The following is a 25,184-nucleotide window of genomic DNA, read 5'->3' on the forward strand; positions in this document are numbered from 1 at the left end:
TGAGTATGGTTATTTTCTTGTGTAAAATAAGCAGAGTGCCCCTTTAAAACCATCAGCCACTAGCGCTTGAAAATTCCTACTTTGGCGCCATCTGGTGGAAATAGGCTGAGCTTTCTAAAACAAAAAGTGAAAACAAAGAAGCCACAGTCACATTAAAAATACGCATAGGCCTTGTAGCTGTAATTTCGGACGGTGTATAAATGCATCATGCAAATTGCTGGAAGTGATATTTAAACTATGACTATTTCTCCTCTCTTTTTTTTCAACTCTTATTTCTTATATTTGAGTTTAAGTCAGCAGATCTACACAACATCCACTAAATCAATACAGCAGACATAGCTTTCTTTTTCTTTTTCTGACTTCAGTAAAACCAGAACATATGTTTACATTCCATTTATTACGGCAAGATTCATCTTTCTTATCATGAGAGATTGTCTGTGGATTTTCATTTGTAAAATACAGTGTGACTTGTGTATAGGACATGGGGGGTTTATGTTGATCTTGTTAATATGTTCAGAGATTTTAACCAGTTTATCTTGAATTTTGTTTTATGGTTAAAAAAGCTCTCACATTACATTGCAATGCATGTTAATCTCACTTCCTGTATGTGGTTTAATGTGACTGGGGTGCATAACAGGTGCCAATTTTCATCATTGTCTTTTTTTTTTTTAAAGAAATCCACAATATGAAAGACATGTTAAACCTCCAAAAAACATATTTTCCCACTTCTAGCATAAAATCTTTATTAATATGATCCTTTTTATTCAGACCTGGGAGTCATTCTTGTACCACCCCATTACAGACAATATGAGTAATAATACATGGAATACATTTCAAAAATCTAATGTTTTCCTACCAGTAAAATGGCTACTAACAATTAAAAACGTGTTATAAGAAATATGAATTTAACACGTCAACTGCCTCATTTTTAAACAAAAAAAAAGTCAAATAAAAGTTAAATGTATTGGATTAGTCTACAAAATAAGAGAATTATTCAACATTAATTTATGAAGCATTTCACTCCTTTTCCATCATTTTGAAAGAAAATGACACTGTGACTGTCACTGTCTCTGTATGAATTGTTGTGTTTTACCCTTCATTTAAGACAATCTATATATAGGGTGGATTAGGGTAATGTAGGACATTGACTAAAGTGAGACAACTAAGCTCCAGTGCATTTATCTCTGTTTCTATTGAATTAGTTTAAAGCTAACTACTATGCATCCTGTGTAAGTTATATTGTTGAACATTACACACATTAGAAAATCCACAAGTTCTGAAACAATTTGGCACGAGGAACATTAATATAAGTGTCATGTTCCTTTTGAGTACAAAATCCAAAAATTGTCTTCTGATTTAACAAGGAAACATCTCAGGGATTTCATAATGATATTAGGTGTTGATATAATGTATTGGATTCATATGTAAATAAGGTAAACAAGTCAGAATTGCAAAAAGTGTCCCACATGACCCTAATCTACCCTACAGTGAGCTTTCCAAATCATTACTTTCAACTGAAAAATCTCCTTTGTAGCCAACACATCATTTTAATTTAATGTTTCATTATAAATAGCAAACTATGGTTCTATTTTTAATGAAACAGTCGAACATAATAGACATTAAACTCTATAACATGGCAGCAGTGCTGTAAGGCTGTCAGCGCAGCAGCCACAAAACGCCGAAGAAGAAGAAACCAAAACCATGACGTTTACATACAGCGCCGGATATGCTAGCACCTCAGCTAGCATCGTTAGCTCCCGTTTTGAAAGCAGAGTGTTGACATCCTCGCAGCTCATGTTGGCGGGTGTTTCAGCCCGTTAGATGCTAGTCTTTTGGTGTCGTCTCAGCCGCCGGTTGTCATGGCAGAGGAGGACGTCTCGCTTCTGACAGAGGACATGAAATACAGCAGTGGAACCCTGGTGCCTCCGGAGGGTTTATGCGGGGTGTCGGTGCTGTCCTGCCTGCTGCTCGCCTGTTCTTATGTGGGCAGTCTGTACGTGTGGAGGAGCGACCTGCCGCGGTGAGCTCTGCTACCTGTGTGCGCCATATCACATGGTGCACAGGTACACACACTGTCTGTCTGCATTCATGTTGTTTTTGCACTCTTTGGCGGAATTCAGCTATATTATAATCTTTCTTACATCGTTATTATTATAATCCCCCATGTTTTAGTGTTAAGTTAATTTAACATATACGTGTTTAATTGTCTAACAATTGAAATGAGGCTTTGACTGTGTGACAGTGACGCCAGCAGCGCCGCTGTGTGGACACTGATGACGCAGTTTGTTATTTAACTAAAGACTCCACACCTGGAGCTTTACTACAGCTGGACTCACCTGTCAGGAGGTCCCAAGGGCAGAAATGGGACCCCTCACCTGTGTGCTGGACTCTTTCACCTCTAGCCCCAGTTTGTGCCTCACATTCAGGCACAGAGGAAAAAATCCAGAGGGTCATTTGAAACACTGCTGTTCGCCTGATCAATGATAAGAAAGATTGTTAACCTGTTTCCCAACTTGCCCCTGTCTTTATAGCTAGCTGACACAATTTGGGAAATAAGTTCATAACCGACAGTTTCTTTTTTTAATCGAGATAAGTCTTTGAGGATTCTAGAAATACCTTCAGAGCAGCATTAGTGTTTTTAGATAGGGTTTCTCACACATTGCCGGTTAATGATCTTTTAGAGCATTTTATTTATATTTAATCCTTATTTTTGTAATTCAAGTTTAATATATACATTCCCAGTTAAATCTACTGTTTTCAATTAAGTTTATTTCTTAAACTGTTAAATACCATGGCCTCCATTATGTATCTTTTTCACAGTTTGATAACCACATTAAAAAATGTGTTTATGTACATATTCTGTATATATAAGATTATTTGCCGATATATCGATTCTTACTCCCTAGTATCAGTATCAGCATTGGCCCCAAAAATCCAGTATCGGTCAGTCTCTAAAGATAACACATGAGAGACACACTGGGGCTGTTTCACATCTAAGTTCCTACAGAACATACAGAATACTTTATACTTTAACGAAAGACCACACACTGGAAAAACAACACTTGTACAACTGCTATATGTCCAGCTTTCACTCATCCTAACATGGAGGTGTAAATTAATCAATTTCAAATGAAAGATGCAGCCTGAGAATTTACAATAAATAGTCTTCTTCAATCAAACTTTATTTATATAGCCGTTTTCATCCAGTTTAATGCAGTTCATAGTGCTTCACAGTTTAATCGAAAATCTGATAATAAAACAGTGTAGACTGAGAAAAAACAAATGACCAAAAGAAAAGAAAAAAATGAGACCAATGCATGCAGGACAAAATAAGAATGATAAAAATACTATTTCATGTATATTTATATATGTTATTTACAACAGCTCTGCCACAAATTCAACTTTTAAGAAGCTTTTTTGTCATAATTCTACTTTCTGTTTATTATTGGGGTAATAGTGGATGGTGGTGTACTAGAGTGCATTGCATTAAAAAGTGTTCCTATTATTTTTGCCTCTCCATTCACATTTGCTCAGTTAGTGTATGTAGATAACTTGCTCATGTTACCGTGATAAAGCTCCATTCTGTGTTTTATGGCAAGAACTTCTCAAACCAAACTCAGTTTTACTTGAAAACACTCTTGACTTGAAGCGTTTTTCATAATAAAATTCAAAAACTTTAAAAACATGCTGTACATTTAAAAGTTGTTGGAGTGTGTTAAAATAATAGCTTAATGGAAGGTAGATATGACAGAATGAGAGTAGCTCTGACCAGTTAAGAGAAATCTGTATTTAATGTAGTTGATGTCAGCTTGTTGTGTGGTGCTGATGATGGTCTCCTCTGCTCTGTTCTCAGGGATCACCCCGCTGTGATAAAGAGACGCTTCACCAGTGTACTGATCGTGTCGGGCCTGTCCCCGCTCTTTGTGTGGGCGTGGAGAGAATTCACAGGTGTCAGGGTGAGTCCGTGTGTCACAAACCAGCTCTAACACCTCTGGTTCTGAATGCACTGTTGTGTGTCATTTTGCAGTTTGCTCCTTACTTATTTGTGTGTGTGTGTGTGTGTGTGTGTGTGTGTGTGTGTGTGTGTGTGTGTGTGTGTGTGTGTGTGTGTGTGTGTGTGTGTGTCTCTCAGACTGTCCCATCATTACTGGCTCTCATGGGGATCCGGTTTGAAGGCCTCATTCCTGCTATTGTTCTTCCTCTGCTACTCACCATGGTAAGAAACACACTACGCTCAATGATGATGATGCACTGGATGGATTGAAGTAGACCAGAAATGAAACACCAATCACATCACATGTAAAGAGCTCTTCTTATTATAGGAGTAACATGACTATTAGTGGCATCACCAAGTGATCACCATGGCAACAGATATGGCTATTTACTTGCTGCGTTCTTGCAGTCGAATACATTTGCCATAACAACCAAAATAACTAAGGTTATAAATGAGGTGTGCTTACAGATAGATGCTTAATTTAACTCATTTAACTTTTAAATATTAAGTTTATTAAAATTATTTTGGGTCCTCCACCAAACTTCAGCTGATAATTTAAAAAAAAGTGTAAAACTTCTATATTTTTCATAGTGTACACTAAAATTCCACATGAATAAGCATTTATTGTGGAATTATAGTGACACTGTAGAGTATACTGATGCAGCACAGCTTTTAGTATTTTAAGATTTTCCTAGAGTCTCAGGTTATTGTTAGAATCAAGGTTTATTTTTAACAACTGCACCTCACAGAATGTAGGTTCTCACAGTGTGAGGCAGTGTGTGGGAGAGCTCAAGGTAAGCATAGAAGGAGAGAAGTGAAGTAAAGACACTGTGTGAGGTGAAAGAGACAGGTGCACAATTTGAAAGTCTCCTGGATTAAAGGAGAAGAGTTTTAACATTCACTATTGTTCTTACTATCAACAAAAAAGGTCCAAACCAACACTGTGTTCATCTGTCTCTCAATACTTTCTTTACTGACACAAATCTATTCAAAATTATAAAAGGGTTTTGATCACTAGTTTCTTAAAATAGCTGGTCACTGTAGCTTTTATTGGGGTCTAATTTCAGCAGCAAATGAATCCACATTTGGTGTTCTAGTAAGGATTTCTGGCAGCAGGACGGTGTGTGTGCAGCTGAGGGAAAATAAACTAGCGTGTGTGTGTGTTCGAAGTAATAAAAAGAACATGTGACGCAGTGCAGTAATGTGGTTCATTGACATGTTTTTAACAGAGCTCTCTGACACAGAGGGATAAGACATGTAACGCTTTGATACACACAAGAAAGAAAAATATAGAAATAAGCAGGCTTATCATTTAAGGAGCAGCTGTGCTAATGGAAACTGAATATTTAATGAACACTTCAGGACATAGTTGATTTCTTTTCTGGTGTAAATGATCAGATATAAGGTACATCTCAGTTCTTACTTCCTCCCACTGAAGGTTCACAGAGACACAACCAAACCATGAGAGGAGAGAAGAAATGAGGAAATATGTTTTTTTAGAGAAATGAGCAAGCCTTTGAAGCATGAAGCAACATCCACTAATACTAACACTACTCCTCCTGCAGCCTGTTTAACAAACAGCTGCACATTCTGGATTCATATTGTGTACTGTTCCTGCTCAGAGGCACAGGAACCATGACTACTGACAGAATGCATTCATCTTTATTTAGTGATATTCCGATTGTGAATTCATTATTTTAATTTTTAATATGTTTTGAACACTGGAAGTTAATTATCAGGCTAAATGTTTCAGGAAAAATTGAAATGATATAACTCATATCAAACCGAACTCAGCCTCACATGTGACTGAATGGAAGTGATGATAAATGATGGGAGAAATAACTACAGAAATGTATTGCTGCCACACCAAAAAAAATAAAAAAGCTTCAGTATCACGTTATAATGCAAAATATATCTCATTATAACATGTGAGTCATAGTTGGTCTCTGGCAGCAGAGTGGAGAGGGGCACACACCATGTCCTCTATCTGATGTCATTATTTTCCTTCAGCTGTTAGAACTAGGGCACTATCTACAGACAGAGATCTGAAAAGGAGTCACACCACAACCTGTGCGCTCCTTAACGTGTGTGTGTTAGTGTTTGTAGACTGTGGTGCTCATCAGATCAATGAGAAATCAATGAGGGTAGGACTCATGTATCCTGTACAGCAGGATCAATGAGTCTGACCCTCTGTATACAGCCCCATGCATTTTACAATCCTTCTAAGTGTAAGCATACTTATCACAATATCATCCACCATGCTCAATAACAGCAGAATCTCTCTATGTCTCAACTCAAGCATGAAGTAGAACTTCATCAAATCATGTAAATGAGCCATATTCCCATCTGTTCTCCACACACCGTTTCCTTATTCAAATATCAGTTTCACTTTCTAATGTGATAAGTTTCTTGTTATAAAAATTGTACTGATGCGTTTTTCTTTTTCTGGCGTGGCAGTAGTACACTTCTGTAGAAAACAGAAGAATCTGTCTAATAAAAGAATAAAGTTGTTTATGGTTCTTTTGTCAATCAGACTGACAATTAGCACAGATGTTTAAACAAATCAAATATGTCATATGGAAGTAGTTTAGTTAGGTTAGTTTATTGTAGTTTATAGTTTATTGATGTATCAGATCAGTCTGATCAGCTGCAACATCCAATCAATAACTGATAAAAGGTGGAGGCTGCTCTCATGTGTACTCACTCATAGCTGCTCAGAACAGAAAATAATTGCTCAAGATGGCCAATCAGCTTCAAGATCAAGCAAGGAGTGAGGAACCATCTAATAAGTGAGAAGGGTTGTACTCATAGTTTTAATAAGACTATCTTTTTACCTGTCAGTCAAATACAAAGTCATTAAGTGTTTCATTTGTGGTCTTGGTGTGTAGGTCCTGTTTCTGGGCCCTCTCATGCAGCTGGCCATGGACTGTCCCTGGAGCTTCATGGATGGGATCCGGGTAGCCTTCGGTGAGACAGCTGACATTCTGGATTGTTCTTTAGCAGTCTGAGTCAGTCACATCAAGTGTTTATCTCCCACAGTTCAATCTTTTTAGAGCTCATTACCACTGCAGGGACTTTTTCAGGGACTCAAGAACATTTTGAGGAACTGAAGAACTTTACCTGTGTGTATACAAGAGGAAGTAAGGTTTTACTTCCTCTGCCGTAGTTTCTGACTTTCAAAAAGAAAGACTGGATAATCTAGAACTTTCTGATGGCCCAGGAACTATTGGGGAGGATTTTCCAGTGATTATGGCTGATTGGTCAAACACAAACCTGAGGCTGCTACAGCTCGTGTCCAGGGACACAGTGACTTAATTTAACTTTAATATTTATTCTTCTATTGTTGTACTGTTTTTTTGTCTGTTTTTAGTCTTAAGTTACCAGAGAACCATTCTTTGTATGTCCTCCTGCAGACCCGTGGTTCTGGATGCTGTGTTTTAGTGACATGCGCTGGTTGAGGAATCAGGTGGTGGCTCCGTTAACAGAGGAGCTGGTATTCAGGGCGTGCATGTTGCCCATGTTGGTGCCCTGCACCAGCCCCACCACTGCCATCTTCACCTGCCCGCTCTTCTTTGGAGTGGGTAAGTTCTGTTAATACCACAATTCATCTGCAGTCATTCACATCTCAAGTCCTAATGGGTAATTGTAGCTTATATATTCACCATACATTATAACCCTTTTAGTTTTAGCCTAATATATAACATTGCTGTGTAAAGAAAGTTCCTGTAAGACTGAATGAATCCACACTGTGTTTTGGAGAAGTGGTTTGTTGGTCAGTGTAAACTGGAATCAGACAGCAAACCACTGGAAATCACTGGAGACAAAGAAAGTAGTATAGTAAAGTATTTACCATTCTCAGTGTAATGCAGTGAGCCATTTCATTGGATATACTCCAGAACTTTATATTCTAACTGTTGTCTCCTCAATCCATCAAGTTTGTATTTGTCAATAAATCTTTTCTTCTCCTCCATAAGAAATCCACATCTCATTGACTTTCTGAATTGACAAGCTCAAGATTTCTATCACAAATTGGCGTCAGTGAACAAGAATCTCATGTGTGGCCCCTGAGATAAAAGACACAGTGTCTATGTAGTGTAATGTAGCTGTGAGTATTTCCTGGATGAGGTGAACAGGGTTCAGGGTCCTGGTTGAACTCTGTTACTCTGGATGAATGTGCTATACAAACCTCTCAGTGGATGTTCAGATCAAAATGAGATTAACATGGTTTACATCTTCACTACTGTGTAATGTCAGTATTTTAGGTCTACTTCTCTTTACAATTCAACTTTGCAATATTGATATATTTATATATTCTCAACTCGGTTTATATCATCACTCAACATCAATGTTACTTATTTACTTTTTGCTTTGCTTGTGTACTTATTATTTATTGTTCTTTATTCTTTTTATTGACACTTTTTTACTATTCACTTTGCTGCTGCGATATTTAAATTTCTCCATCGTGGGACTAATAAAGAATATTATTATCTTAACTCTAATTGATTTTAATGTAATAAAAATGATGATGATGATGAGTACATCAGGTTGAGGTCAGTGGTTGGTAGATTTGAGAAAAAAAAGAGAGCACCTTTGGGTTGTGCCTGACACAGAAGAGCCACAGTGAGGTTAAACCTGTGGAACAACATTCTGGAGTAAACTGAAACAGGCTTATTCTGGTTAAGCAAGACTGTTGGTGATTCTGTGTCTACAGGGAAGAGGGACATTCTGTTATACGTAAGGCTTCAGATATGTAGGCGCTGTAACGCAATAACAGAGTGTTGATTCATATTTGATCAGCACTGCTTAGTTTGACAGTTTGATCAGTTTTGTGAGCCAGGTGTGTTGTGCTGGACAGACTCATTTGCATAAAGTTGAGGTTGAATCGTGTTTTATGTAAATACAGATAGTCATCTCACCACACTGGATCCATCATGCACCACGCCACCACATCTCCTGCTCTCCATAGAAAATGAATAGAATCCATCGAATTGATGTACATCATTGCATCCAGTCTGTGCACCACATATGTATGTTTTTGCTGCATCAGTGTGGGTTTAAAGGACCAAAACAGTGTTTTTGCAAGTTTTAGATAATTAACTACAAATGACGTATATTTAAAGAGCAAGAAATGCTTTATAGTCATTACATGTTAAACACAACTAAAGTTGATTTGGCAGAATCCACTCGCCAGGATATATATATATAAGTAAACAAAATAGTAAAAATATAATATCATACATGTAACATATAGACATTGACAGTTATTGCACCTGTAGTTATTTTAATGTTTACTTTGAAACAATAGAAGTGTCAGCCTTCAGATGTGTCATACTGTTTATACTGTGGTAGCTCTCTCTTGAATATTTCTGCTTATATTAATTAGAGCATTATGAGCATGTTGTAAATTAAACATTAATAGGAATGTGTTAGATTTGAATTATTTACTTTTCTGCTGCCAAAAAACCTTCCAGTCTGGTTATATTATCCACCATTAAATAACAAGACAGTTCAGTTGATTTTCATTTTTTAAATATTGAACATGTTACTGAATACATATATTGCTGTTTTTAATTCTTTGAAATCAATATTTTTTTATATTGCGTAAATAAATAATGATGTGGGTTTATTTGGAACACACATGTGCTTAAATGGATTCACAGTACCAATTAAGCCCTCTTCATTCATCAAATATCTTTATTTTATATTCCAAAATCTACATGAACTAATGAATCCATTTTCACATGAGACATAAATGTTGCTTTATAAGAAATGAATAAATCATGTCAGTATCCATGTCAGTCATTGAAATAGTTACATTACTTGTTACATTATAAATAGAGTAACTAGTAATCTGTAACCTATTACATTTCCACAGTAATCTTCACAACCCTGATCTCAGTACACTGATATTATTGCTTTCAAGCAGTCTCAGCAGGTTTTTTTTTTCACACACAGTTGCTGCTGCAGACATGTTTGACATTCTCTCTCCTCTCCAGCTCATTTCCACCATGTGATCGAGCTGCTGCGCTTCAGACAGGGGACTCTGTCAGGGATCTTCCTCTCTGCAGGTGAGAACTGTCCAGTCACAGAGTAGAGTGTGTGTCACAGTGTCAGACTGACTGATGATGATGATGATGATGATGATGATGATGATGATGATGATGATAATGATGATAAATATGTTTCTGTGCTCTTCAACAGTGTTCCAGTTCTCCTACACAGCTGTGTTTGGAGCCTACACTGCCTTTATCTTCATAAGAACAGGTGAGACACTTTGAGTTACATCTTAACTGAAAATAAAAAAACTAAAGCCTACTGAAAAGGCTTCAGCTATCCCACATAGCTTCCATCAGATATTATTATCCAGATATCACATACATGTAGTAATTGGGTCATTGAGAGGATAACAGTGTGCTCAATTAAGGGAAGGAAACTATTTTGGCTCATACAGTATCATCGTCTCGGGAGATTTTGGCCCATATCTGATACAGACCAGATTCTGTCATGTCCCAAAAATTCAAGTTACAAATGAAATAGTCAAAAACCCAATTTGTTTGCTAAAGTAGGAAAATCTAAATAAAATAGTCTCTGTTTTGCATCTCTTATGACTATTCTATTGTTGTCTTTTTTTTTATCCAATTTTGGTTATTTTTTGCTCAACACTTAACACATGTGAGCCTTTATATTGTACATGTTGCCCTGGTTACAGGAAAGAGTCTTTTAAACATTTGATCTCATATGTGTTGCAGGTCACCTGGTGGGCCCGGTGCTCTGCCACTCCTTCTGTAACTACATGGGTTTCCCCGCCATCAGCACCGCCATGGAGCACCCCCACCGCATCACCGTCCTCTCCTCCTACCTGCTGGGGGTCATCCTCTTCCTCTTCTTCCTTTTCCCCTTCACCGACCCCTCCTTCTACGGCCTCCCCACACCGGTCTGCACTCTCACATCCTCCCCCAGCTCCCTCTGCCTCTCCTGATCCCAGCCCGCCCCCCCCCCCCCCCCCCCCCTCTCCCCCCCTCTCTCCCTCACACACTTTGTTCTCTTCTGTCCTTTCTCTGCCTGTGACTGATGAAGCAGTCCAGGATGTTGCTTTGTTTTTTGCCAAGTTAGAGTTCAGGTCAGGTCCAGTTTGGATCGACAGCGCTAACAGCCATGTGGGCTAAGTTGCCACGGAGAGGTGGTGGAGGTCTGGAGCCATTCTATACGGTCAGGGTGACCCTTCATATGTCAATCTGTCTCCATGACATAGTTCAGTTAAATAGCTGATACTCTTAACACAGAGTGAGTCAGGTTGGGGGGCTCATGCTGCTGGGACTGAACCTGACCCATCTGGTCCTAGGAGAACTGCCACTCCTGTTTGTGGTTTTAGTGTAAACAGAACAGCGAAGGACTATTCCTCCTCTCATCCCATCATCGTGTGATGTCATAACGTACCTCAGCATCCACTCGGCCTTCTTCGTCTCCTTAAAGGATCATTCCAGTTTATTACAACTCAAGTCCTGTTTTTTGTAGTTTTGAGATCATGAAGTTAATGGCAGAAACCTGGAAACATGGGGACATCTGATTGGTCAAGAAACACGAGCAGTCAGACAGGTTGAAAGAGAAAAAGAACATCAAAATTAAAACCCAAACTGTGTGTTGTAAACATCGATCACAGTTGACTTGGTTCTTCTATGTAGAGAGGGATTATTACTAGAGACCAACCAATACAGCCATACATGATACTGCCACAGATAAATCTTTCAGTGTGTATATATCAGATGATAACTAACAAGTCATTACTCTCTCTGATACAGAAAAGCCAAAGATGATTGAGAAATCTTAAGGCCAACACCCATCTGTAGCACCAGCTGTTCACAAAAATAGAGCAACGTTCTGACTTTTCTCACCCGATTGGCACATCCCACCTATAGTCTGCTATATATGTCCCGTGTGTGGTTAAATGGCGTTTTCCAACGTGATGACACACCATATGACACAGCTGTTATGTGCGGCATTTTAAAAACAACAATAATTTACAGGATCTGTTTGATTTATTAGAAGTTTATGCTAAAAAAAATGAATGTGGGACAGTATATAATTATGATGTGTAGTTTTTTAGTCTTTCAAATATGTACAGTTCTCCCAAAAAACTACTTTAATAATAGTTATTATCAGTATCATTATTATTGGTAATAATTAAGTAATCATTTCCAACATTTTGGGTGCTCTCGCTTTCATTTTTACCTTCAAATACACAATCTGAATAATCTGATTGGATTGTTTCTAACTTGTATGATTGTGTCAGACTTTGTAGTGAGGATATCAATTACTTTGATGGGTGCTATGATCTCAAATCTCCAAAAATAAGACCCTAGTTGTAGAGTTCTGACACCCAAACTATAACCTTGCTTATTTTCATATGTATTTATTGTGCGCTCAGTATGAATGACATAAATTAAGTTAGATTACGCAGTAGTAGTCAGGTTTGGTCAGGTCTTAAAAGATGTGGGTATGGGCCAGGTAGAGTCTCAGCTTCACGCCCATGCAGAATTCTACCATGTCGTAATAAACTGAAATGATCCTTTAATGCTTTTAGCTTCTACCTGAGGAAGTAGCTGCTGTCAGCTTTGGCTTGTTCTGGACATTCTGGACATGTCAGCATCTCTTCAGTCTGGGATCTCTCCTCTATGATTGTTGGTATGCAGCAGCTGTACCCGAGTACAGGAAGGTTGTCGTGACGCTTCGGCGTGGAGTTGTCACTTAGAAACAGGAAAAAAAACACCCTGTCAGACAAAGTGGTCAATAATGACATTACTGATAGTTATTTTTAATGTTACAGGATTGTTTTTAACAGTGACATTTCAGCTGGAATTATTCCTTTATCTGAATTCAGACAGTTCAGAGGATCATTCTGCTTGAACAGGTTCAGTGTTTTGTATGTAGAGAGATTATTAATGGTTATTTATATACCTCTGCATGTTTCAGTGCTGGTAGTTTTTTTGCGTTGTTGGTGAAGGGAGGTGACAGGATTGCTTAGGGGGTCATTGTTCTTAAAGTCTGAAAAATACTCTAATGTAAGTGCACAAACACACAAGACAAACCGGCTCTATAATCTGAAGGTGTGCAAGTAAAACAAACTGGTTCCTCTAGAGGGCAATACAGAGACAGACTGGTCACACTGGGTTGGTCATGACAGAACAGTCGTGAAAAACCAAACACAAGCACAAATCAAAGCAGACACGTGTAAAGGCCCGGTCACATCAGCAATTATAACAGTGGAATGTCACACTGAAGTCCACTCATGTCTATGGAATTGCTGTAGAGTTCAGTAAGAATTGGTGTCTAAAGACTCCCATCTCTCTAAAGTGTTCAGAACACAACTGAATTTCCTTGTTGCTCTTGTTGGTGTGAGTGGGCGTGACTAAGGCGACTTATTTCCAGACACCGCAACACGGAAATCGACTTGAAGCTTATGCGTTTGTGTCCTTACAGAGTACGTTTCAGTCTTAGAGCTGGAGATAAAGTTGTGAAGCTCCAGCTGTTATTTGGGGGGATCTAAAATGGCCTCAATGCCTTGTTTTCATATACCAATGTTCTCATCGTTTGTCCATTCCATGCATCTTAACACACAAGAGCTCACAACCTCTAAAGCAGTCACTGTTCCAGTTCGGTCTCTTGCTTCAGTTATGTGTTGCTTTTAACTGTAGTGAAGGTGATGAGCAGGGGACTGAAACCCCCCGACACTCAGGTGTAGTTTAATAGCGGCAAGAATGCTCTAACCACTACATTGCATGCTGCTACTTGAATATTCACAATACAGAGCCATATATATATATACATACATACATGTACTAGATGACACTGAAGTTGGCCACCAGCACATTCCTGACTGAGAGGGAAACTCATTCATTTACAGCCTGGGTCTTGTTTTCATAGTCATCATACCTATCAGTTCTGAAACTACTTAATCCCTAACACAGGTACTTATGGGGTTCAAACAGGGCAGCAACACAAGCAGTCACACATGTTTTAAGTAAATCCACAGTTTAACTCAATTATTCTTCTTAAATGCAACTGAATGTCTGCAGTAAACATTCATTGCATTGGGAAACTGTGTGAATGCAGCACACACTAAAGTTAACCTCCGACTACACATCTTTTGCCACAATTTGTCAGATACACATTTTGTGATCTGAAACCAAACCTCTTGAGTTGACGCATAATGCCACTGACGTTTGTGCAATGCCAAGACTGTCAAATGTATTTGATTTGGCTAAAAAAAAAGATATCCTCGTAGATGGACCACATTAGACACAAGTCTGATGTCGGAGAAGAGTGGTATCCAATAAGAATGCAGCAGGAAACTTTCACATAGTTACTCGTCATGATCATTTGCCGCAGTCGCAGATCCCTCCAGCAACAATGATCTTTTGAGTCAGTACATCTCATCAAGGATCAGTTGTGTATTTGACCCATCGTCAACATGAACAGTCTAGGACTAAAAGTACCTTGTATGTTGAGATGAGGCTTCAGATAATGTGGTTAAACTGTGTACTGCAGATCTGACAGCTTATGTTGTTGCCCTGTGCAACTCTGTTCCAGTCAGTTGCTGCTTCATCACATCATAAAACTGAAATTTGACAGGAAAACATCATAACTGATAGAAATGAGGCCAAAACTTTGAAAATAAGGCTCAAGTTGTTTCAATGAGTTCTCACCTTTCTTTGACATGTAATCCGAGACAGTTCTGGTTCTTTGCACTAGACATCTGCGCAATGCTGTGTATTTGTTGCGGTGGGGGGGGGGGCTTTTAGTGTAGCTAATTGCTTTTACATGGAGCGGGCTATGTTGATATTTAATTTTGCTTTATAGAGAATCAGTGTCTTTGCTGCGAGTCCACAGAATTACATACATAGACGATCATTTCTTCATTGGAGACTAATCGGCTCGTTAACCTTTCACTCCACATCAGTTTCAGCTCACAGTTTGAGGTGTTTCTGACTGAAAGAACTAAAAAAAAAAAAAGACAAAACACTCTATAAGCTATATTCATACTGTGAAGAAGAAATGGGCTGCTTGGGTCTTCAGCAATAAATCGTATATTTGAGGGGTGAGTGGTAACGTTTTTGAATCTGTTTTATATATATTATAGTAAACACAGGGCCACACATGTATATTATTTATATGGATCAGTCATTTGTTCTTGGTAGTTTACAATTTAGGACATGTGGGACTGTTTTAATATGAGAGTTGCGCTGTACCTACTTGAAGCTGACACCAGAGGGCGTCAGAGCACTTCTTTGTCAGAGGCGGCGCTGCTGTGAGAATGTCTCACTTCTGTTTATCAGTCTGTCTGACATCACTCATCTGTCACTGGAAAAACCAATTCACCCTAACTTATTTTCCCTTTAGCTTCCACGCAATTACGACCCAATAGAAGGAGACTGATGCAGAGAGGGAGGAACCAAGCAGTGAGACTCTCACTGAGGCTAGATTCCTTTTTACAGTTTGAGACTCCCACATTGTTTTAAATCCTGAACGTTTGATTGCTCTGCTAAAAACTTGTGACTTTCAGCACCCTTCATGTTCACAGTTATATAAAAATACTCACATTAAGGCAATTTGAGTGACATTTATCAGCTTGTCTGGGTGTCAGTGTAGAGCTTTAATGACACATGAAGGTCTAAGTCAGGGTCTCTCCACTTCTTCTTGCTCACAATCTTTTTTTTATATGTCCTAAAATTCCCATGAATCCAGCCATTAGTGTGTATCAAGATATCACATGTACTTCTACTTTTAAGAACAAGGGAGATTGATTTTGTATAAATGTCCTTCAGATCTATTTAAAGCCACTATGTGTAGGGTTTAGGTGAATATAGCCATATATTTGTATTTGTAGAAAATATTCTGGTGAAAACTGGTTCAACACTGTTTAATGGAAAGGTGTGGCAGGCTACCTGTGCTGAGATGAACCTCACATCGCTTCTTCAGTGAAGCTGAAGGCTCGCTGCGCCTCACAAAGTGAGAGTCTGACGTCTGCAGCTTTTTATCCACTCCTGCAGTATTACTCACTGCCATGCCTTAAACTCATCTGCTCACCGCGTATGTCCAAAAAAACGTGCTCACATCTGGTTTTAGATTCTATAGCTATAGCTGCTTCACAAGAACATCCTCTAGAGCTACATCAAACTAATTTGATAATCGATAAATCATTTAGAGTCATTATTTACTGGAAAAAAAGTCCAAATTCACTTATTACAGCTTTTAAAAAGTGAATATTTTCAGTTTTGGGTTGTTTTTTTTTACTCCTGTATGATAGTAAACTGAATATATTTGTGTTGTGGACAAAATAAGAAAATTTTTCTTCATTTTCTGACATGTTATAGACCAAACAGCTAATGGATGTATTGATAATGAATGAGAATCATTAGTTGAAAACAGCTCTTAAACATCAGTAGGTAATTAGTGAACAGTGAGCGCTGGTAGAGGAAAGTATGTAGAGTAATACAGTGTGTGTTCAGTCCTTAATTCTGTGTCCCTGGGTCTTAGCTTTTTTCCAAATCCTACACACAGTGGCTTTAATCATCTCTTTTTAAGAAATAAAGAAATAATAAAAAAGTGGTACCCCAACTCAAAGATTGAGAAACTGATGTAGAGTAATGAGCTGTTTCTGTTCCTTGGAGCTCTTCTTTGTACAGGGAAACACTCCCCTTCCTCTCATCCTGTTAAAACGTGCTGACAACTGTTAACAGGATCAACCTTGTAGTTTGAATCATTTGCTGCTGGTGCGAGTAAATTCAATTTGTCTGTAAGAAGAGGAACACATCAAAGCTAGTGTGCGATCACGCTTATCCAGCCAAACTCTCCAGATGTTATTTCTGTGCACGCTGTCATCGATTCGCCAACTATACTCTGTCCTCGCCTGATCTTGAGCCTGTCAGTTTCCTGTCACTGGCTTAAATGCAAGATGATGAGGTGGAACTCTAGTTTTTTGCCTTTTACTGCTGTAAGAAAAGAAAAAAAACACCACTGTCCTCAAACAACATCCTCAGCCAACAATCACATCAGTATTTGCTGTTGCAGATGCAGAGTCCACACATCTGTAATAATATGCAGAGAGCCGTACCAACAGAGACTGCAGAATCTATTTTTGCTAAGCTTTAGCAGCTCCGTTATTTTAATACACAAACACCCAGAGGAAGCATAGTTTCAACAAAAAATAAAAGTGCGTTTTCAAGAACTTCTGAAATATAAATCGTGAGTCAGCTGGTGCCACAGAACTTCACAGATGTTTATATTGAGCACTATATATTTTGTAATCAGATCTATTTTGGTGACAGGAACAGAGTGTACAGATATGTGCATGTATTTTAATGCTCACTGTGTCACACTTGTTGTACAGTTGAAGTTAGAGACCACAGAAGCGTGTTTTAGTATGACAATCTTTTACAGAAACTTTGGAATCACTCTGCAAAATATCTATTTGTAAATAAATAATGTTGTTTTCTACATCAGCCTGTGTGTGTGCTTATTGCTAGCTCATTAATATGTATTAACAGTTCATTTTTCTCATCCTCACTGCTCTTTGTCTCTTGAAGATACACTTTTTTGTGATACACTGAATTTTTTTGATATAGAAGGTGAAAACATGCATTAATAATTTAATTTCTTAATGGAAAGTGACTTTTTTAATGGTCACATAAAAAATAATCACAACTTTTAGGCAATAAAGCAAATAGTCAGTACCACAAACATGCACATGCACAAACAACACCAATGAAAATTAATTAAAGAGAAACTTTTCCAACAAGTGTGGAGTCTCATCTATGAATCTTTGTAGAGTGAGAGGAGTTGCACAATCATGAATCACAAATCATAATCTGTCTACCTCAAGTTTAAAAATTTTTTATTTATTCATTTTCATCAGCCCATTCAAATTGTTACACTCCCATCTTTGGGGGTTAGAAGCATATTATAAAAGTTTTTTTTTTAAAAAAGACCCCAAACCAAATTTTGAATGCTTAAATGCAATTCATGTTAAAATAATTTCTCTCTGCAAAAAGCTGAAGTAACATACCAGCCATGTCCAAACTATTCCATAAAGCAGTGGTCTTCAACCTTGCTCCTGTAGAGCTACTGCCCTGCATGTTTTAGGTTTCTCTCCACTCTAACATACCTGATTCTAATAATGAACTTGTTATCAAACAGCTGAAGCTTGTCAAGGGTTTGATAACGAGTTAATAATTAGAATCAGGTGTGTTAGAGTGGTGGACATACCTATAACATGCAGGACAGTAGCTCTCCGGGAGCAGGGTTGGTGAACATAAACATAAAGGGCAGTGTGCCTGCAGGTGTTTGTTCCAACCAATCAAGATCACACATGATTTAAACACATGACACCAAGCGTTTAGAAATGGTACTGCGGCCCACGTTCAAAACACTGTTGAGTTGACGTTGACGCGGGTTAACAGTTGTTGGACGTGATCATGCACGCACGCGAGACGAGCGCAACATACACAATGCGGAGTGAGGACGTGACCCACAGTCAGACATCCCAACCTGCAGGGGGGGGGGGGGGTTATACTAGGTGTCTGGGGTGCGATCGGTCTAATCAGCGGCAACACAGAGTTATAAGGACGCTTTGCTCTCACACACGCTGCATTTATAGTCACACAAACACACAACGCGCTAGTGCACGCTCTTGCTCTTTCACTGCAGATTCCAGGAGAATATATCTCATTTGCGGGCGTCATGGAGACGCTATCAATAAGCGGGAGACTCCCGGAACTTCCAGGAGAGTTGGGATGTCTGCACAGTGTAAGTTGACCGGCTAATGTGTATGTTATTATTACTCATTGTTGAACGGAATGGCTGTGAAACAATCAGAAAATTAAAGCTGCAAGCAGCGATGAACGGACCCTCGCCCCCCACGCACCGCCCCAAAACAGCCAAAATGCCGTACGTGCATGCTGCAGTCGCAGGGCAGACACAGTGGGCACGTAGACTTCTTGGCACCCGGGCTTTTATTGAACATTGTGTGATGTGGTGAACTCAAACTGCCTGTTTCCACTATGTGGCGCTAGAGATCACCCACCAATTATATGTCATGCTGTAGTGTATGATGTGGAGAACACATCCTGTAAATTTCATATAAATCGGATAATGTTTGTCATATGAGGCTGACTTCCTGTGTCCAGTAGGTGGTGCTGTGGATATGACACAGTATTGATATATAGATGTGTTCAGGGCGGGACCCTCTACATGCGTGATCAATTTGGTGTAGATCACACAATGTCTGTAGGAGTTACATATAAGGACTTCCTGCTGTATTGTGATGGATCGAAATTGTTGGCACTGCCACGCCCACCAGGTATGAGTAATTAGAAAGATTTTGATAACTTTTCATCTCCAATGTCTCAAAATGTTTCTGAGCGAATTTGAAGTCAGTCGGATAAAATCCCTAGTAGGAGTTCGTTAAGATATAGTCATGGAAATGGCCAAAAAAAAACCCAAACTTGAGCAGTTTTTCCAAGATGGCTGACTTCCTTTTGGACTTAGGGTATGGGTCCAAATCGTGTTTTTGTGTGTCTGGAGATGACACATAAACCTACCGAATTTCATTCTTTTATGTTAATGTGTAATGCGGTGGTTAGATTTTGAAATATTCAAGGGGGCGCTATTGAGCTGTTTAGTTACGCCCATCCCATTGAAGTATATAGGATGTTAAATGAACCCACTCCAGACGTGTGTGTTAAGTTTTGTGACCGTGGAGGCATCCCTTGCCACTGAAAACTGTAATCGTATTTCATGGCGTTCAATGTGTTGTCATGGCAACAGTATTTGATGATGGGTCATGAGTTTCAGAATGTAGCATCACCAAGGTCTTATGTCTCAGCTGAGTCAATTTCAGGTGTAAATACTTAAGATTATGGGAGTAATTAGTGAAAGAATGAAGCAAGTTACTTCCTGTCGCCAGTAAGTAGCGCTATGACTGTCACTAAATATGAGACTGTACATGTGTTCAGACCGGGACGCTGAACAAGCATATGGAATTTGGAAAAGCTCAGACCATGTGGAGTCAAGTTATGAGGGTTTGAAATTTCATGGCGAAACACGGCAACCAGGAATGACGGGGGAAAAAAGCTTTTGATAACTTTTCATCTCCAATGTCTCAAGATGATTCTGTGCAAATTTGAAGTGGATGGGATGAAATCCGTACGACAAGTTCGTTCAAATATGAAGCCAAAATCGGCAGCAAAATCGACAATTTGATTCAAAACGACTTCCTGTTGGTGTTAGGGTATGGGTCCAAGAGACCTTTTGGTGAGTCTTGACATGACGTACTTGTGTACCGAGTTTCGTTTGTCTACGTCAATCTGTGGCAAGGGGCCCAATTTTATTCATTTGTTAAGGGGGCGCTACAGAGCCATTTTGCCACGCCCATTAATGCAAACCATTAAATATCAAATTTTTCGCCAGGTCTGGCTTGCGTGCAAAATTTGGTGCCTTTTGGGGCACGTTTAGGCTGTCAAAAAGGCCATCATTGTGACAGAAAAAAAAGAAGAAAAATCCTTACAGATACAGTAGGTTACATCACTCTGTAGAGTATAGAGTATAGCTACCGTATCGTGCTTGGCTTGTATCATACAGTGTTGTTTGGTCTTGATACCCGTGCGGAGGTGTTATGTGTGAAAAATTTGAGTTCCCCCAAAAGACATGATATCGTTGGCACACTGCCATTAGACAATTAGACAGTAACAGTCGTGTTTTATTGCTTTGGAGGACTGCAGGTTGGTTGTGCGTGACAGGTACGACAGGTCGGCACCACTCGTAAATTTTGTTCGTACCTAAGAGAAAATCCAAAATACGAGAAAATGACAACATAAACATTGCTTGTGGGCTGCCACTTAGCTTTTCAAATGTGAATATTCTGGCTGGACTACTACTGTCAGTGATATCAGTGTTTGAAATTAACATGATTCCTTAATGTCTGGTGACATATTAGAGCCATTTTATGATCACTTGGAATGTATTTCTTACATACGGCTACTTTAACCAATCAGCTGTCTGAAGACTGAAATCAGTTGAGTAAATGAGTTAAGCCTGCTCCTGCTTGGTTGGAATGAAAACCTGCAGCCACATGAACCTTTTTGGAATAGTTTGTACATCCCTGTTATACTGAATATCCAGGTGAATCCAGGATCCAAAACAGCAAACCAAAGAATCCATCTCCTCAAAAAGTTCTGACTCAACTGTGCAGATGACTTTCCACCACATCTGAGGAACCGGGTCGGACCAGATCACACTCATGTTTTATCCCAGAGTTGTTGTAGTTGGTTGGATCATATTCCCACGACAAACTTGTTTGTGACCAGACCGAGACCACTTCCTCTAAAAGGTCTCTGTGTGGTTGCTTTGGTGCGAGTATGTTTGCTGAACCAAATCACACTGAGGGGGAAAACCAACCCATTCGACTAGACTATACAATGCAGTTTTAAAAAAAAATTCCCTCAACCACTCTGAAAGAACATGTTCAACATCACGTCCTCCACTACAGCAAAACAACAAAAAGGGATGTTCAGAATCAAAGTTCAAGCTGGGTGCAGCTGCTGTAAAACATTTGTAAAAAGAAATTGGGCCCTCAGCATTAGGAAGCTTGAATCACTGTCAGTTTTATGAGCTGCAGGCTGAAGCAGCAGGTCATGAACCAGTGTTTGAGCAAAACAAAGCTTCCCTCACTGAACTGAGAATCACTGAACTGCATCTGAACACTGATGAGTTTAAAAGAACAATTCTGTGTGGAAACATCTCCTGACAGAAAACAGATGTGACCAGATGTTATCAATAGCTAGCGTTTCATTCTGAAAAAACGTGATCTCCTTTTAGGTAATTTTGGTGTTTTGTTGCAGAGGATGTACTCAACACTCCTCTAGTGGATCAATACAAAGTGAAATGTGCCAAAGGTAAGGTGAGCATGCCACTACAAGTACTGAATTCACGTGAGATGATGGCTGACCTATCAAGAGGCCCTGCTGTGCCATCGTAAATCTGCTAGGCCCCCGTGACAGCCAACACAAATCTCTTTCTCTGACCTAACTTACCTTTAAGCTGCCTTTAAATCCTCCTCTGGCCCAAGCAAAGAACAGATAGTCTGCGGCTTGACTCGTCCTATAGTCTTTGATATTTGATATGGTAGAGAAATATTTAATATTAAAAAAAAGTCTCCAGGAGCTTTAAAAGTCAGGATTAGGAGTCCTTCTGTGGGGGTCATGAACATCCATTCTTATCTAATCAGAACTTCTATATATTGTATATTAATGTCAATACCATGTATGCTATTAATAAGAAACACAGGGTGACCTAAAACAAACATGGCTTGAAATTTCTCAGCTCTTTTCATAACTTTCATTCACTTCAACATGTACAAGTTTATCTCTTCAAGTCCTGCTGGATTTTTAAGGGCTTTTATTTTTTTCTAAAGAGAAAAAAAACGTATGATTGACAGCTGTGGGAGAGAAAAAGAGAAACAGAACATCTTTCTTTGTTCGTTTTTTTACTGCGTTAAAATTCAGCTGGATTTTCCAAAGGCAGAGGGAATCAAGAAGAGACAAATATACATATTGTAATTCTGCCTGTAACAAGCTGCTCTCTGCCCGGGCCACTGGAAGGTTATCACAAATTTGAATATTTAGGCCATGCAGCATTAACCTCATAAAGTTTTCCAAATAAACTTAAGTTTCACTTACATAATTTCAGTCACATCTAAATCCAAATACCTCATTTACCCCAGATTGGATATTATAACTTATATACAGTATATAGGTAGATATTTGGGAAACAATATACATTGGGAGATGGATCAATGACTCATCATTCATTATCACCTGCAACATTTAATTCTCCGTCCTCTCTTGATTTCCGGCTGTCCCTTTTGCTCTCTGCTTCTTTGTATCATCTCCAACTGTTCACTCTATCCTCATCAATCTATTCTCCACAAACTTTTACATCCTCTATCTTCTCCTATCTTCCCCCTGCATCCTTTACCTTCCCTGTCACAGTCACTGAGCTGCAGTTGAAAACAATTAAAGTTAAATTAAAAAAATGGAGGGGATTAAAATGGCCCGGAGAAAGCTCAAACAGCCCAAAGAGAGGAAAGTCAAACTAAGGAAAGAGTGATTACTAATTTTGCCTGATTAAACAGTGACTGGAAAGGGCAGGCGTTGCCTTGTGGTACTTTCATATTCTCTGAAGGGAGGCTGTTTTTTTTCTGTGAGACTGAATAAGAAAAAAGATCCTGATGGTCTGAAAGAGATAAACAGAACCTCTGTTGAGAAACTGGATGAGGTACAAACTGTGTCTTCTTAAGAAGTGTTTTTGAATGTTTGAGCAGGATTTCACAAACTATACACACAGTACTTCAGACTTAAAGACTTAAAGTGCACATGTATTTATATGGGTGCAGTATGTACAGCATCAGAGAAGCTGCTCCTCAGTCTGGTGGTTCTTGCCAAGATGAAGGTTGAAAACAGTTTGTTTGCAGGATGGGTGCAGTCCTTCATGATGAAGGCAGGCCCATGTCCGATAGTGGGTAGGCTGCTGCCAATGATTCGCTGTGCAGACTAAACCACCCATTGCAGTGCAGAACATCTGACCTGCCAAACCACATGGTGATACAAGAAGTGAGGATACTCACACCTGTAAAAGGAGGTGAGAATTGTAATGTCCAGTCCTGCTTGCCTCAACTTCCTCAAAATGTAGAGCTGCTGGTGGACCTTTTTAACCATGCTGGCTATGTTGCAGCTCCAGGCGAGGTTGTTTGTGATGTGCAGCCCAGATATTTGAAGCAGGAGAAGATCTCAACCTCTAGGTGGTGCTAGCCTTGCAGAAGTCCTCTTTTGCTTTACTAACATTGATGATGAGGTTGTTAGTTTTCCCCTTTAAGTTGCACATTCAGGGGTCCATCCAAAATTTGGGTTAAATAACAGATAAATGAAGGGAGTTGCGAATGCTAAGGAGTTGTTTTAATATCAGTATAGTTAAAGTGGGAACAACCAGTAAGACCAGAGGGGATAAAAACTTTGCATTCAGGTCCCATAGGCTCTCAAATAGCATAAACTAAAACACCACGCTGTTGTAATTTAGTTTTTGTAATTTGGGTGAAGCAACCCTTTTATTCAAGAGCTAAAAGAACAGCAACAACTCAAACCATTGGGACTCTTTGTGTGTCCCCCACTTTCAAAATCTTCATTATTCAAAAATCCTGCTTTATATGGTACTGCTTGGTCAGCTGTCAGATTCTCACTGAGAATATGGTAAATGGTCTGTACTTATATAACGCCTTTCTAGTCTTTTCGACCACTCAAAGCTCTTTACACTACAACTCATTCACACACTGATGGCAGGCAGCTACCACGCAGGGTGCTAACCTGCACATCAGGAGGAAGCTACCCATTCACTTCATTAGGGGTTAAGTGTCTTGCCCAAGGACACATCGACATGTGGACTGGAGGAGCCGGGAATCGAACCGCCGATCTTCCAATTGGAGGACGACCGCTCTACCTCCTGAGCCACAGCCGCCCGCTAATATGAATTGAGACGCTGATGTAAGGCTCTGATATACGCTAAAAAGTAACCCTACGCAGATGTATGGTACATTTTGGCGCCTGTGGAGATGCACAATTGAAAAATTGTAAAGATTTGATCACTTTTCTTCCGCGGAAATCTCTTCACAAACTCCAGCTGGTACAGAACGCAGCTGCCCGTATCATAACCAGAACCCCCTCTATTGAACACATCACTCCTGCCCTGCAGCAACTTCATTGGCTTCCTATCAAATCCTGCATTGACTTTAAGATTCTACTCCTCACTTACAAGATCCTTCACAACCTGGCACCATCATATCTCTCTGAACTGATTCACATCTACACACCTTCTCGAACTCTCCGATCCTCCTTTGCCAACCAGCTCTTTGCCCCATCTGCCAACTTAACTACCATGGGGTCAAGAGCCTTCAGTCGATCTGCCCCCCGCCTCAGGAACTCTCTCCCACCAGACATTTGCACTTCTGACTCTGTCTCCATCTTTAAATCCCGCCTGAAAACGCTCCTATTCAGAGCTGCATCCTCTGTCTCACACTGACTATGCAATCACGTTCTTGTTTATTTATTGTACTGATGCACTTTATAGTCTCATTCATATTTATTCT

General features: G+C 39.3%; 1 protein-coding gene and 1 long non-coding RNA gene across 2 annotated transcripts in view; one reads left to right on the plus strand and one right to left on the minus strand.

Annotated features, from left to right (window-relative positions):
* The window catches only part of LOC134005422 (uncharacterized), a 413,404-nt gene that overhangs the window by 71,827 nt on the left and 316,393 nt on the right, over window positions 1-25,184 (minus strand). The gene's annotated exons all lie outside the window — the stretch shown is intronic.
* Window positions 1,736-16,748, plus strand: rce1a (Ras converting CAAX endopeptidase 1a). The gene is made up of 8 exons (XM_062445001.1): window positions 1,736-2,020; window positions 3,854-3,956; window positions 4,133-4,216; window positions 6,883-6,961; window positions 7,408-7,575; window positions 9,991-10,062; window positions 10,196-10,258; window positions 10,744-16,748. The coding sequence occupies exons 1-8, from the start codon at window positions 1,860-1,862 to the stop codon at window positions 10,971-10,973; spliced, it is 960 nt and encodes a 319-aa protein (XP_062300985.1). The 5' UTR covers window positions 1,736-1,859; the 3' UTR covers window positions 10,974-16,748.

This window comes from Scomber scombrus, chromosome 23 (assembly GCF_963691925.1).
Source record: "Scomber scombrus chromosome 23, fScoSco1.1, whole genome shotgun sequence".
In the NCBI taxonomy this organism is placed as follows: Eukaryota; Metazoa; Chordata; class Actinopteri; order Scombriformes; family Scombridae; genus Scomber; species Scomber scombrus.